The 16496-nt window shown below is 41.2% G+C and overlaps 2 protein-coding genes across 2 annotated transcripts; both read right to left on the reverse strand.

The window, feature by feature from the left end:
- Positions 1-1811: 1811 nt before the first annotated feature.
- LOC308519434 (olfactory receptor 7A5-like) lies at positions 1812-2765 on the reverse strand (the record flags this gene model as incomplete). The annotated part of the gene is made up of 1 exon (XM_081091422.1): positions 1812-2765. One exon carries the CDS (start codon positions 2763-2765, stop codon positions 1812-1814), a length of 954 nt encoding a protein of 317 aa, XP_080947548.1.
- A 12012-nt stretch (positions 2766-14777) lies between these two features.
- Positions 14778-15725, reverse strand: LOC308519364 (putative olfactory receptor 7A2; the record flags this gene model as incomplete). Its single annotated transcript, XM_081091328.1, has 1 exon — positions 14778-15725. The coding sequence occupies one exon, from the start codon at positions 15723-15725 to the stop codon at positions 14778-14780; it is 948 nt and encodes a 315-aa protein (XP_080947454.1).
- Positions 15726-16496: the final 771 nt, after the last annotated feature.

The following is a 16496-nucleotide window of genomic DNA, read 5'->3' on the forward strand; positions in this document are numbered from 1 at the left end:
TGTTTTTATAGCTCCTTTGTCCCTCCCTCTTTCCTATAAAAACCTTCTATTTTGTACACCCCTCTGAGCTCCCCTTTAGTTGCCAGGTAGGAACTTTTACCTCTCCCTTAAAGAATTTAAATTTTCAGTCTTGCCAATAATAGGAGTTATCATCAGAGATTACATTTTGTGACCTATATGGAGGGCAGGGCAATTTTCTAATTACCGAACATCTGCTCTTCTTATTGTCTGACATACAATGTCCTTCCTCCCTTTTGTAGCTCCAGGTGCTTTACCTCATCTTTAGCTCAGAATGTCATATAAACGGCACCTCACCGTCTCTTTCTGTCTCTGAACCTCTCATGTATGCCTCCAAGTAGATTCCACCGGGAGAGAGATATTTGATAATCAAGTTTTGCCAGTAACTATGGTAGTTATGATTGTTCCCTATAAATCTCATCTATTAATAGTGATGCAATAGGACAGGAATGCCTGGGCACTGTCCTAGGTCCTACTACTTTTTTTTAAGACCAGAGTCAATATTGTGACTAGATGGACCCTTGTGGTTCTTATTATAATTGCACAATTGGACCCTCAGCTAAATAAGACAATAAAACCTGGAAATTATGTATGAAATACAGTAGCATGCTTGTAGCACAATTACCTCACGTAGGTTTTTTTCAAAGACATCCATCTCAGATAATCATATTGGCAAATGTATGACACTGCTACTATATAAGCACTCATGTTGCCACCACCTATGAAGTTTCCCTTTTATTTTTAATTTATAACTTGAAATATATGGAATATTATTTTTAATAAGAAGCAATTTCAATACAAGCAAAGGGAGGAAGTTCACATTAAACAAGGGGTATACCTAGGAAGCAAAGTTTATTTGGAATTAAACACAGATTTTTTATGATTTTTACACAAGATTAACATATTATAAAAGTCCCCTTGTAGAAAACGCTGAGTAACCTAGATAACTGACCATTTGGGTGATCCTGCTTTCCCTTTCGCTGCCATAATTCCAACTCTTATGTTTTAAAGAAAAAGTGAACCCACAAAACTCTAGCCATCCTGCCTTTGCCCTCCAATAAAGGCAGAGCCCTTCAGTCAAAATCCACTTCCTATCTCTCTACCTGTCTGTGTGTCTGTCTCTCTCTTTTACACACACACACACACACACACACACACACACACACACACACACACACACTTTCCTGTGTGGCATTTGGGCATGCTGGACCTGTGAGTATTAAGTTTACATTTTCATAGTTCCATGATGGTTGTTGCAATCATAATAAGGACCATAAAGATCCATCTAATCACAACATTGACTCTTGTCTGAGGAACAAGTAGTAGGACCCAGGCCAGTGCCCAGGCATTCCTGTCCTATATCATCACTATCAATAGAAGGAGACTTATAGGGAACAATCATAAAGTCTACAGTATCAGGAATATCAGTTAAGGTACTGATGTACAAAGAATGAAGGACACATGGTGAACACAGAACAAATTACTTACAATGATATATGTCATTTGAGAAGAAATTATTGTTAAGACGTCAATGTTTCTAGTGAAGTAAATGAAAACTTCCAAATATTTCTGATCAAGGTTGGAAAGAACTTTGTGGAGGTAAAATAAGACAAAGGGAACACCTGTCCATGTAAGAGACAAAGCAGAAAGCTTTATAAAATGGTTACTTAGATTGTATAGAAGAGTTGAAACAAACAAAGGAAATTCAAGGACAGAATACTAGGGCCATGTCTGAAAACTACAATCTGATGAAAGAATCCCAATTTCCGGTTTTGAGTGTTGGAGCACTTTTGCTACCTCAGGATGATTGTCCCTTTTCTACCTGCCATCCCATACAATCTTTTCAGGGCCCTCTTTATGTCTTTGTTCCTGAGACTGTAGATGAAGGGGTTCAGCATGGGTATGACCACAGTGTACATCACGGAGGCTGCTGCATTTGAGTGTGGGCTTTGGGTAGCAGCAGAGCTGAGATACACTCCTAGGACTGAACCATAAAATAAGGAGACAGCTGAGAGGTGAGATGCACAGGTAGAAAATGCTTTATACTTCCCCTGAGCTGATGAGATTCCACATATGGAGGACATTATCTTAGTGTAAGAGTAAAGGATACAAGCGAGGGGACCCCCACCCAGTAGCACAGTTATAAAATACATCTCCATGTTAGTAAGAAAGGTGTTGGAACAAGCGAGTTGGATGACCTGTTTGATTTCACACAAAAAGTGGGTGATTTCAAAGTCTGTACAGAAGGACAGCTGCGACACCATTATGCTTTGTAACAAGGAATTCAGGGCACTCATGATCCAGGACACCAGAAGCAGCAGTCCACAGAGCCGGGGGTTCATGATGACCATGTAGTGCAGGGGGTGGCAGATGGCCACAAAGCGGTCATAGGCCATTATGGTCAAGAGGATGTCATCCAACACTCCAAACAGTATGACAAAATACATCTGGGTGATGCAGCCTGCATAGGTGATGACTTTGCTCTGTGTCAGGATGTTGACCAGCATCTTTGGGATGGTGGTGGAGGTGAAACAGATGTCTACCAAGGACAGGTTGGAGAGGAAGAAGTACATGGGTGTGTGGAGGTGGGAGTCTGAGCTGACGGCCACGATGATGAGCAGGTTTCCCAACACAGTGATCAGGTACATGGAGAGGAAAAGCCCAAATATGAGGGGCTGCAGTTTTGGTTCCTCTGAAAATCCCAGAAGAAGAAATTCTGAAATTGGGGTATCATTGCCTTGTCTCATGTGGTGTAGGTGACTAGAAGGAAAGAAAAAATAGCATGATCAATTTTTAAGCAAATGGATATTACTAACATAGTTGAAATGGTATAGTTATATTTTGCAGTAATCAATATCTTTTTTTTGAACATATCATCCCCTTTAAGACACACACCCTAACCCATGACATCTCTGATTAGGAATTTCTGTTCTCCTCAAATCTTTTTTCCAAGGTGGCCATGGATTACATATGTTTTTTTTTTGTTTATTTGTTTTAAAATAGTTATGATTGAGAGTATTACAGATGTCACCCTTTTTCAACTCCATTACCCACTTTACCCAGTTCCCACTCCACCGCAGGCCTTCACCATCCTATTGTCTGTGTCCATAGGTAATGCATATATGCATATAAGTTCTTTGCTTAATCTTTTTCCTACTCTTCCCCTTCTCTCTAAGATTCATCAGTTTATTTCATGTTTCCATGCCTCTGGTTGTATTTTATTCATCAGTTTATTTATTTATTTTTTAAATCTTTAAGTTCTTTATTAGTTAAGGAATTACAAATGTGTCCTCATTCCCCCCATTAACCCCTATCCTCCCCCCATCAGTTTATTTTGTTCATTAGATTTTTTGTTCATTTATCTTGATTTTTAGTTTCAATTATTGACAGGTATCCTCCTCCTCCTCCTCCTCCTTCTTCTTCTTCTTCTTCTTCTTCTTCTTCTTCTTCTTCTTCTTCTTCTTCTTCTTCTTCTTCCCCCCTCCTCCTCCTCCTTTACTCCTCCTCCTCCACTTTTTCTTCTTCTTCTTAAAGAATACCCTTCAACATTTCATGTAATACTGGTTTGGTGGTGATGAACTCCTTTAGCTTTTTGTTCTATGTGAAGCTCTTTATCCGACCTTTGATTCTAAATGGTAACTTGGCTGGGTAGAGTAATCTTGGTTACAGGTCCTTGATATTCATCACTGAATATTTCTTACCACTTTCTTCTGGCCTGCAACATTTCTGTTGAGAAATCAGCGGAGAGTTGTAAGGGTGCTCCCTAGTAGGTAACTAAATGCTTTTCTCTTGCTGCTTTTAAGATTCCCTCTTTGTCTTTTTCTAAAAAATGTATTTTTATTGATTTCAGAGAGGAAAGGAGAAGGAGAGAGAGAGATAGAAATATCAATGATGAGAGAGAATGATTGATCGGCTGCCTCCTGAACACCCCTTACTGGGGATGGAGCCCACAACCCAGGAATGTGTCCTTGGTCAAAATTGAACCCAGGACCCTTCAGTCTTAGGTCGATGCTTTATTCATTGAGCCAAACCGGTTAGGGCTACAGCCCAATAATTGTTAAGTTCTTCACATGATGATGAAGATTGCAGTATCCATTGGCCTATGATGGTGGACAGATAATCAATATACTGTATGTAGAGAGCTTGGTGTACTTCCTGCTTGTTGGTAAATGAATGGTTACCACTGTGATGGGATAAGGCTGATTATTTTCTTCTATCGTTCAAATGTCTTTATTGCTTCCAAACACCTTGGTTTCCAATTCCATAGACATATTTCAGTTCCCTGTCATCTCTCCCATCTAACAGGTGGGCACCCCTCTAGCCAAATGCACACATTGACTCAGAGAGAACTTTAATGCTGACCACTGAACTCTCTGATTTAAATTCCTCCCCTAGTGATACCTCACTGGAATTAGAAGCCAAAATTCCGTAGCTTCAAACATGAGGCTCAAGTTTCTGTGAACTTTCAGCCAGCTCCACCCTCACAGAGCCCTGGCCTCCCTCACACTGGTCTCCTACACATTGAACTTGAGTCCAGCTTCACCTGACACCGCAGCTGCAGGGCTCAGAGCCTTTATGGGCTCACTTTCCTCTGCTTGGGGTCTCCCCACTGGTCTTTTGGAATTTTTCACCCCTCTCCATCCTCCAAAGTCCAACTCCTCTTTCAGAGAGACTGGATCCTCTCCTTCATGAACCTTTTATTTTCTAATATTAGCACAGGAAAAGGTCACTTCCTCATGCTCTTAATCTAAGTGCTAGGGCACCCATGGGGAGATTTTTATTTAATCCCATGTCTTTGTTCCTTGCTAGACTGTGAGTACCTGAGGCATATAACATGTTATACAAACTCATTCTCCCCCTTCACATTTAGTTTAGTGTGACTGAATAAACATGTATTCTATGAAGTTAGGTGTGGAGTACATGCTTGAGGAGTGTTCTCCATATTCTGAGATCAGGACCCGCTGCAGTGGTCCTCAACCTTCTGGCCCTTTAAATACAGTTCCTTATGTTGTGACCCAACCATAAAATTATTTTCGTTGCTACTCCATAACTGTAATGTTGCTACTGGTATGAATCTTATTGTAAATATCTGATATGCGGGATAATCTTAGGCGACCCCTGTGAAAGGGTCCTTCGACCCCCAAAGGGGTCGCGACCCACAGGTTGAGAACCACTGCATTAGGTTGTCAGATTACAGTTGTAAGAATGAAATAGATTGGAATCAAGGAGGCACAAAAGAAAGTATTAGAGTGTGTCATACACAGTGAGGTTATATACATAATCATTTCAGGGTTCCCTTTGTTCACTCATGCATGCATGCATGCATGTGTGTGTGTGTGTGTGTGTGTGTGTATTTCTGTGTCTGTGTGTGAAAATGCTGGATCACAATGTAAAAGGCATGTCTTATTTTGGCAAACAGTGAAGCAAATCTGGAATTTAACACAATAAATGCAAGAACTGCTTAAAAGGCCATTTCCTGATATTGAGGGAAAAATAATAGTGAAAAGCCCAGCAGAGGGCCAGGTGCAGAGAGAAGAGGGAGCCAGTGTGGATGCTCAAGTTACCTCTGACTCAAGGGACCACACACTGACTGGTACTTCACTGCTCCACTGGCCTCATCACAGCGTCCTCCCCGCCTCTGATCTCATTGTGATTCCTGCACCTCTTCCATGTTTATTGATCACTCTGGTGTTTATATGGCTCAATGGCATCTTTACTTTGCTATTTTTGGGTTTGAGTTTTGATCTCTTTTGTGACACAACTGATGGGTGGGCACTAGTCCTGGTTCTGTTTCTTGTCAACTTACAAATCATTCCCGAACATTTTTTTTTTTTTATAAAATCCTGCTTATGCCAGAACAATTGATCCCCTTTCTTCACATATTTATCCATGAGAATATGATGTCATAGCACACCTATTTCATTGTACTGGGCCTTATTTGTATAATGTGAGGTCAAATGAGCAGGGAGCTCACTGACTTTGTTCATTTATGTGGTTTTATAAGTGCCAGAGTCCATTCATTGTCTTTACTAGCTGAGTTTAGACAGAGACCCCCCCCAAAAAGGCTAGTAACCTTTGAAGTTCTAGTAAAGGTCAGAACTGTGAACCACCCAGTTAATTTAAGTAATAATAGTTGAAGCATCTCCACCTTAGTTCACTTAATTCCTTAGGTACTTATGTAGATCTTTGTTGATTATTGTTGATCAGATACTCCTGGAGATCTGTTGAAGAGCTAATCAGATACTCTGCCTATTCCTGAAAATTGTCTGCTGATGTGTGTCATTAAAACCTCCTTACCCTAAGGGCTACTCCAGATGAATAAAAGCTTGGTGAGACCTGAGAACGGAGAGGAAGTCTTTCCGGACTTGCCCGCCTGGTCCCCTGGTATCGCAAAATTATCTCGTGTCTCTTTCTTTCATTTGTTGTGTGGCTCTTCTTTCAGATACTGAACCCTACTCCACGCGGGTCGTGGAAGGAATCACTCAGCATATAAGTGTTTGCTTTTATATAGAAAAATGTTAAGGTATGTATTATTCATAATATAAAAATGGCAGGGAAAATAAACATGGTTAAATATTGTGTATTCAAATATTGGCATGAATAAAATTGTAAAAGAAAAGAAAAGAAAAGAAAAACCCCACAAAACTTTAATCACATCAATATAGGTCTCCAATCTCAGATATAGGGGCAAGGGTGTGGAAATAAAAATACAAAAATCTACTTTTTAAAGGCAGTGGAGAAAGCAGTATCTACAGTTATAATTTCTCCCTATGTAAACATAAATGCATTATGCTTAGAAAATGGATAGAAAAGATCATGAATTGAATGCAAAGAATGTTTTTGCCAAGGTGAAAAATGTAGAACTGTTTATGTTTAAAAGTAATGGGATAAGACACAATATGACAGACTGATAGAGTTGACCACACAAAATTAATACATTTTCATCCATTCTCCTAAATGTGTATATATATGCCAAACAGCAATGTTTTTAGGAGAAAACGAATTTAGCATACTAAATGTATTAACTATATATAAGAATAAGGTGTTGGTTAGAATCTGTCATGGTGATTTCAGTTATCATACCTGTTTGCTAGGTATGGTCGTCTCTCAGCTCTGAGCTGGCCTGGTTAGGCTCTCAGGTTACCTCAGGGAGAAATTCTGGGATGCACTCCCTGAATCTTCCCACAGCACCTGCTGCACTCTCAGACTCACCTGGATGGGCCTCTGAAAGGAAGGGCTCCTTGTAGAAGTCTGAATTGCTCCCTGGATGGTTAATGTTGGAGACAGAAGCTCTGGTCTCAGACAAAAGAGCAAAAAAGAGTCAAGCATTAGTCTCAGAGTCATACTTAAGACTCCCAAAGAAACAAATACGTTCGGTTCCAGCCTAACGTTGCACATGTTGGGAGTCTGCTGCAGAGGAGATATTACTCCTCCTTTATCTGCTCATTAGATACCTGTTGGCATTGTTGCTCCCACCTCTGAGCACCCGGTTTCCCTGTGGACACACTGGTCTGAACAGATGGAAAATGTTCCTGCTGATTCTTTGTTCCCAAGGGACCAGGTTAGAAGTTAAATGAATCCTGTTTTTGTTACTCCTTCTTCATGACCCTCTTGAGGTCTCATCTCCCAACACCTTACCCACTTTGAATTACCTTTTCTCAAAAGTCCAAGACTGAGGAAACTGGCTTGTCTAAAAACCTTGGATTTTCAAAGTACTGACTTGTTGTGGGGCACAAGCCATGATACCTCCAGAAAATTGCTATTTCTTTCTTCAACAAGGAAGAGGACTGTGTGACTTTGATGTAAAGCTTTGTGCACCACCTTCCTTGACTTCATGACACACTTGCCAGATCAATGAGAAATTTCATACTTATATCAGCAGATAAGAGTCCCACATTATAAGATCTTTGTTAATTATGAGGCAGTCATATAATTTTATGCTATACAATATGTGTTTATTACATTATATGCATTGTTTGCTTTAAATTTTATAAAAGTGCTTTCTCTGAAGTGCTAAAATTATGACCTTCATTCTCCATTGCAGAAGTGGGCTTGAAGAAGTTTAGTGACCAACTCAATATTATAATCAGAGTACGGTGTTGATTAGAATCTGTCATGATGCTTTCAGTTCTCAAACTGTGCAGTGGCTCCCAACGAGGGAATATCTGGACGTAGGCTGCTAAATACTTGCAATTCCCAACACAAATAGTTATGTCATATTTAGAAGGTAAAATTTCCTAGTCTAGATGAGCCCTTCTCCAACTTCACAGTGCCTATTATTGACTTAAAAAAATAACATTGACTAGGTGTTTCATCAGCAAAAGGATTTATTCAGGAAAAAGAAAGCATTGCAACCCATGCATGCAGACATGACAAGCCACATGAACACTAGCCTGTGTGCCAAGATGGAGGGGTACTTATGGAAGGGACAGGGAAGTTCGAACCATGGAGTTTTATAAACATAGCGTTCTTCCTGTCGGGGCCTCAAGATTACACACAGTGTGAGAAATTCCATTAGTGCTAGCTCCTCCCATAGACCCTCCTGACTGGTTATGTTTGCTCAAATTGCTGTTAGTCTTTATCAATATGCATCGCCAACAATTCTAGTTCAAGCACAGATACTGGTTCAGGAGGTGTTGGTGGGCCCAGGGCATCTGCATTTCTCAAAATCTCCGGGAAAAATGCTGATTTTGCAGGTGCTGGTCTGAGGACCACTCTTTGAGTAGAAAGCTTTGGTCCTATTGTGGAGTAAGGGATAGGTAGTTGTAGGCCATCTTCACCAAAAATTGTGTTTGCTTAAGATTTTGAATGAAAGATATAAAGTCATGCACTGCTTAGCAAACAGAGACATGTTCTGAGAAATGCATCCACAGGCGATGTTGTCATTTAGTGCACATCAGAAAGTGCCCTTATGCAAACCTAGATGGTATAGCCTTCTACTCCTAGGGCCTAGGCTATATGGCATAACCTGTTGTTCTGTAGGGTGTGCCACACCAGCACAGCAAAAGCTTCGGTGAACCTGAGGAGGGGCAGCGGAGGATTAAAGAAAAGACAGACAATAGAATACAGCTGAGGCTCAGTGGATCTCCAGTGCCTGGATGAGGACACTGAAATACCCAGTCTTAAAGCTGAGGCTTTATTCTATAGGCAGATCAAAACAAGGGTAGTGGTCAACATGTTTACAATGTTCTTGTGAGTTTCACCTTGTTTTGGCAGCACTTGCTGCACCTCCCACAGCCCATTAGCTACCTAGGAAGGAACTAGGGAAGGCTATAAGGTTAAGCTTAATTAAGCTAAGAGGGCTCTGCCCTCCAAGCTGGGACTTGTCTGTGGCCCTGCCACAGGTCAGTCAGAGGCTTAACCCTAGAGCTGATCCCTACAGTAGGGGAGGAAAAATAATTTAACCTGTACCCATCTGGTTCTTGTCTTACACATCTTTGTAATAAAAGAAAGATTGACAGGACAAAAAAAACAAAAGTTTAAGAACATGTATACCTCCTATATATATGGGAGAGATCTAGGAAAATTAAGTAACTCCTGAAAATACCACCCTAACCACCATCATTAACTGAAGACAGAAAAAGGTGGTGAGGGAGGGGAGTCAGATATAGGTGGTTACTGGGAAAAGCAGAGTAAACAGGGTAAGGTTGTTATTCAGGTTTAAGTAATTGTCTTTTGCAGTGATATGAGTTTCTAGAAATAAGGTCACCGCTTCCCCATTCCTAGTACAGGCTCAGACAACACAGTCCTTTGTGGGCTGTTGCCAGGGCCAGCCTGACAGGGTTGAGCCGGGCTGAGGCAGGGAGGTGGGAATTGAGAAAAGAAAGAAAGACAGGAAAGCGGGGTCGGGAGGACCCCAGTTCTCGAAGAACTGAAGCGAGTTTATTAGCTATACAATCCTATTTATACACAACACACTGAATCGGAGGTCTGTCAAGAGGAATGTATTCTTTGTTCCTCTTAATCTCTGAGGGAGAGATACAGCAGAAGGACAAGTTCTCAGTACAGCATATCTCAGTAAATAGTTATAGACTTCTTGGCAAGCTATGAAAGGCTGTTCTCATTCTACAAATGTTGCTCTCATTCTACTGATAATCGCCATCCACACAAGTCTGGGAAAACTGTGTGGGTAAGGGTCCCAGCCTTGCTAGCCCCTGCAGGTGCAAGGACCTTGCCAGCTTACATCTGGCCCCCAACAGGCTGTGAGCTCAGACAGGATGGCAGGGGGACCTGGAGCATGGGGCTTGTGTAGTCCTCTAGGCTGATGCAGATTGGAGGGGAGTGTTTGCCCAGGAAAGATTGCATTGGTCTTGATGTGGCTTCTTCGACAAATATTTGGTTGTAAGACTTCTGTTCAGCTGTTTTCAGTGGGATCTTCAGGTTGATTGTTGTATAATTTAGTTGTGATTCCAAATCCAGGCCAGGAGGAGAAGAGAGCAACTTCCACCAGCTCTGTGGCCATCGTCCTCAACAATTCTACTTTAAATCTTTGTGTCTACATTTCTACTTTCTTTTAATTTCACTTTAATTTAACCATTTGTTCTTTTTGCTCCTATTCTCTGCAATTTTTTTTCAAGTTCTCTTTAAAATGAAAGATGAAAATTTCAATGAGTCTGTGTTGGACATGTACATGTGTGTGTTTATTAGAAAGAAAATCATATAAAATGTAACACATGTCGCATACATATAGTCCATTCCTATGAAAGAATTCTTCGAATCATGAAATATTTTTAAATATTTTATTTATTAATAAGATTGACTGAATTAAGTGTATCATCTCACATCACCACCAAAAATAAGGAAGCAGAGGATCAGAGTAATTACATGTACTCTTAATTTCTGTATGGCTCCTTTAATTCAGAAAAGTTTGCATTTTAAATACATTCAGTTTATTTCATTCATTCACTCCAATAAGTTATCCTATATAATAAAAGCCTAATATGCAAATTGACCAAATGGCTGAACGAAAGGTGGAACGACTGGTTGCTATGATGCACACTGACCATCAGGGGGCAGACGTTTAATGCAGGAGCTTCCCACTGGTGGTCATTGCACTTCCACAGGGGGAGTGCTGCTCAGCCAGAAGCTGGGCTCATGGCTGGCGTGTGCAGTGATGGTGGTGTGAGCATCTCCCGCCTCAGTGGCAGACGGACATTCCCCAAGGGGTCCTGGACTGCAAGAGGGTGCAGGCTGGGCTGAAGGAACCACCGCTCCCCACCAAGTTCACGAATTTTGTGCACTGGGCCTCTAGTTTAAAATAAAAACAATTTGTTAGAACCAAGAAATGAATTCAGCAACATTGTGGGATACAAAATCAATTTACAGAAATCTGTAGTGTCTAATAACAAAGTGTCAGAGAGAGAAATTAAAAAAAATAATCCCACTTACAACTGCATCAAAAAGAATAAAATACTAGGAGTAAACATAACCTAGGAAGCGAAAGACCTGTACATTGAAAACTATAACATATTGCTGAATGTTATTGAACAAGAGACAAAAAAATGCCCTAGCCAGTTTGGCTCAGTGGATAGAGGGTTGGACTGCAGACTGAAGGGTCCTGAGTTCAATTTAGGTCAAGGGCACGTGCCTGGGTTGCGGGCTCAATCTCCAAGCGGGGGGGGGGGGGGGGTGTGTGTGTGTGTGCAGGAGGCAGCCGATAGATGATTCTCTCTCATCATTCGTTGATGTTTCTCTCTCCCTTTCCCTTCCTCTCTAACATCAATAAAAACATGTTTAAAAAAATATGAAAAAAAGACACAAAAAATGGAAAGGTATACTCTGGTCACTGATAGGAAGAATTAATATTGGCATCACTCATGCTAAAAGTCCAGGATGACAAACCCAGATTTAATACTGGATCTAATGGAAGTGTCTACATCTCCCAGAAATATAGTTTTAATCAACCAGTTTGGAATCTTTTGGTCAAGCACCAGTAAGGTAATCTGTCACATGGGCCCTCTCCATCCCTGTAGAAAGAAGAAGGAATCTGCATGAGAAAACCCTCTTGTTCTCATCTCCCCTCCCCCACACCCCAAAAAAGAATTTAAGTGCCTTCCAAATCCTTTCTTTTCCATTTTTAATAGCTCATGCCATTCTTTTTTTTCTGTAAAAACTTTCTACTTTTGTACAACCCTTCAGAAATTTGTCTTACTTGTTAGGTGGGATGCTGTCTGATTCATGAATCACTTAATAAAGCCAATTAGATCTTCAAATTTACTAGATTGAATTTAAAAATACCAAAGCAATCTATACATTAAATGCAATCTCTATCAAAATTCCAATGTCATTTTTTCCATAGAAATAGAACACACAATTCTTAAACTTGTAGGGCACTACAAAAAATTCTGAATAGCCAAAGCAATCTTGAGAAAGCAAAACTAACCTAGAAGCATCATGCTCACAGGTTTCAAAATACATACAAAGCTATAGTAATTAAAGCAGTACAGCACTGGCATTAAAACAGAGTCATAGATCAAAGAAACAGAATAGAGAGCCCAGAAATAAACCCATGCACATATAGTCATTAAGTTAGGAAGAAGAAGCCAAGAGTATACAATGGGGAAAGGGTAGTATCTCCAATACCTCATCTTTAGCTCAGAATGTCACATATACCTCATTTCCCCTTTGTCTATGTAACTCTCATGTATGTATGTGTCACTGGACCACTTCTCTGCTGGGGGCTGGCCCTGCCCCAGCACAATCTGGAACTTTCGAGTGTCGGGTGATCTTCAGATCCTTGACTCATCCAGGAAAGTTTTCAAGGATGAATCAAAGTGAGAATAAAGCAAGTTTTATTCAGGTAGAGACAAAGAAAGAGGCACAAGCGTGGGTGCCACTGTAGAAAAAACGTACCCGTATGAGCGGACCAACTCGAGAGTGAGTTGTGTAGGTGGTCAGTTAGTTCCTGGGATTTTATGTGTGTTCAAGGTGGAAGGGTGGGGGGTGGTCTCCAAGCGCTGTGGCACCAAATTTTGACTCTGCCTTTTGGGTGGGAGGGAGCCTTGTTCCTAACAGGGCTGTTCTGGAAGTGTCATGGAGTTTGTCTCTCTTGGCCACCTTTCTATTTGTGGTATCAGTTTTCATTGTAATGATGGTATAATGAGCTTTGGGGTCGGTCTTTGGTCAATTTTCTTCCATCTTGGAATGATCTAATTCTGGTCAGTCCTTGTTGTTGTGGCCTCTAACCACTGCAGGGGGTTTCCTGCCATAAACTGTTTTCTCTTTGATCATGCCCAGAAGTGGGGCTTTGGTTTCTTTCTTTCCTGCCTCATATCCATATAGAAGCCACTGGGACATATATACTTGATAATCAATGTTCCCAGGTATTATTGTAGGTATTCTGGACACTGAGTTGAATAAGAAAATAAAATGTGGAGATTAGTTATAAATCTTAGTAGCATGATATTAGTGTAAATACCTGACATGAAACTTTTGATGTGTGAGGCATCTGTTTCAAAGACTTCTATCCTATATAATAAAAGCCTAATATGCTGAGTGTCCAGTCATCCATTCACCAATGAAAGTGAAATAAGCTAATGATATGCTAGGGCCAAGCAACTGCTCACTATGACATGCACTTACCACCAGGGGGCAGATGCTTCAACTGGTAGGTTAGCTTGCTGCTGGGGTCCGGCCAATTGGGACTGAGCACAATGAACTGGACATGCCCTGGAGTCCTCCCACTAGCCCCCACCAGCTGACCAAACTTCTGCATCCCTCCCTGACCCTGGTCATGCATTGGTGGGGTCTCTCAGCCTGACCTGCACTCTCTCACAATCCAGGACCCGTCAGAGGATGTCAGAGAGTTGGTGTTGTCCCAATCCTGCAGGCCAGACCAAGGGACCCGACTGGTGCACGAATTCCTGCACGGGGCCGCTAGTCTCAAATAATCCTACTGCCAGCTTTATGACAAGGCTACTAGAGAAGCACTGAGGTCTCCTCTCCCAACTCAACCTATTCTCTCTCTACCTCTCTCCCTTCTTCCTCCCTTCCCCCATTTAGAGATCTTCTGATGTGGCCCTTAGGATGCTGTATATCCTCCAGGACCTGTGAGTAATAAACCTTGTGATTTCATAGATGCCTCATGATTGTTGCAATTTTAATAACACAAGAGCCCGTCCAGCCACAACATTGACTGTGGTCTGAGGAACCAGTAGCAGGGCCCAAGGCCAGTGCCCAGGCATTTTCAGCCTATAGTTTACCATCAATAGGCAGAGACTCATGAGGAACAAAGATAAAGTCAACATTATCAGGAAGAGCAGTGAAAGTACTGATGTATAAAGAATGAGAAACCTAAAAGATAAAATTGAGGTGTCAGATTTTCCTGGAATGAAATTATATAAATAGTGTGAGTAACCAAGCAAATTTTTTCCCACGTGAATAATACACTAGAATAATTATGACTATTCTATGTATAAAATAAAAACAATTTCCTTACAATGATGTATATTATTTGAGAATAAATTAATCTTAAGAAATCCATGTTGTCCATGCAATAAACTGGAATTTGAATTCTGATCAAGGTTGGAAACAGCTGTTAGGTTAGAACAAATGAGAAAGGGAACGACTCTCTGTATAACAGACGTAGCAGAAAGTGCAATGAAATGGTTACTTAAATTGTATAGAGAAGTTGAACTAAAACAAGAGGAAATTCGAGGAAACAAATAAAAGAAGCAAGTTTTACAAACACAATCTGATCAAAGGATCTTATTTCTGGATTTTAGTCTTGAAGCCATGAGATCAAGTGCAGTTTTTCAGACTCAGCACAGCTGTTTTATTATGGCTGCCATCCCAAAGAATCGTTTCAGGGCCCCTTTTATGTCTTTGTTTCTGAGAGTGTAGATGAAGGGGTTCAGCATGGGTGTGACCACCGTGTACAACACTGAGGCTGTTGCACTTGAGTGTGAACTTTGGGCAGCAGCAGAGCTAAAGTACACTCCAAGGCTTGTTCCATAAAATAAGGAGACAACTGAGAGGTGAGACGCACAGGTAGAAAATGCCTTATACTTCCCCTGAGCTGATGGGATTGCACGTATGGAGGACACTATCTTAGAGTAAGAGTATAGGATACAAACAAAGGGACCACCACCCAGGAACACAGCTGCAAAATACATCACCATGTTATTAAGAAAGTTGTCAGAACAGGCAAGTTGGGCCATCAGATTGAGTTCACAGAAAAAGTGGGGGATTTCCAAGTCTGTACAAAAGGTTAGTCGCAACAACAGTAAATTTTCCAACAAGGAATGCAGGGCACTTGTGATCCAGGACACCAGAACCAGCAGTCCACAGAGCCGGGGGTTCATGATGACTGTGTAGTGCAGGGGGTGGCAGATGGCCACAAAGCGATCATAGGCCATCACAGTCAAGAGCAAGTCATCCAACACTACAAAGAGTGAGAAAAAATAAGTCTGGGTGATGCAGCCTTTGTAGGTTATACGTTTGCTCTGTGTCTGGATGTTCACCAACATCTTTGGGATGGTTGTGGAGGTGACAGAGATGTCCACCAAGGACAGGTTGGAGAGAAAGAAGTACATGGGTGTGTGGAGGTGGGAGTCTGAGGTGAAGGCCAGGATGATGAGCAGGTTTCCAAACACTGTGACCAGGTACATGGAGAGGAAAAGCCCAAATATGAGGGGCTGCAGTTCTGGTTCCTCTGAAAAACCCAGGAGAAGAAATTCTGACGCTCTTGTAAGATTCCCTGGTTCCATGAGGTGGGGGTGACTTCCAAGAAAGAAGAAAAGAGCATGAGGACTTTTCACACAACCTAGCATTACTCACTTGGCTCTAATGTTACAGTGTGTCTCCTGCGGTTAGGAAATAGTTTCAGTATTTTGGTCTGGATTTGGTTCCATCTAGGACCTTCCTGTGTCATTTCAGAGTAGGAATTTTTGTCCCAATCTGCTTTTTTCCCCTAAGATGTCAGGTATACTACAGTTTTAATGAGAACTTTTTCATGCATTTCAGGAATATGGACTGAGTGCTGACCATGGTTTCAGCACTGTCTGGGGTGCGAGTAGAGGACGCTGAAGAACAAAAGTGCCTACAACTCAATCTGGGGCAAGAATATATAAGCAAATAATAGAAATATATAAATATACCATTACAAATGGTGAGAGAGCATATGAAGAAAACAAGAACAGGTCTAGAGGGGAAAGTGACAAGGGCATTCTATTTTTTATGGGTATTTAGGCAAGGTCTTCAAACAAAATGACATTTGAGTAGAGAACTCAAGAGAGGGAGCGAGATCAAAGCCCTAGGGAGGAGCTGACGGCATTTAGTGATCTGCTCAAAGTTAATATCAGAGTATGTGATGGGCCTTGAGTATAATTTTAGTCAATCGGTCTCAACAAGAAATGATTTTGCCCTGAGGGTGTCTGGCACGTCTGAAGGGATATCACTAAATAGGTACAATTCACAAAAAAGCACCACCTTCAATTATTATCCCTCCCCAAATGTCAATGGTAAAAGGTGAGAAAACC

Source organism: Myotis nattereri, assembly GCF_964212035.1.
Source record: "Myotis nattereri genome assembly, chromosome: 5".
Classification (NCBI taxonomy): domain Eukaryota; kingdom Metazoa; phylum Chordata; class Mammalia; order Chiroptera; family Vespertilionidae; genus Myotis; species Myotis nattereri.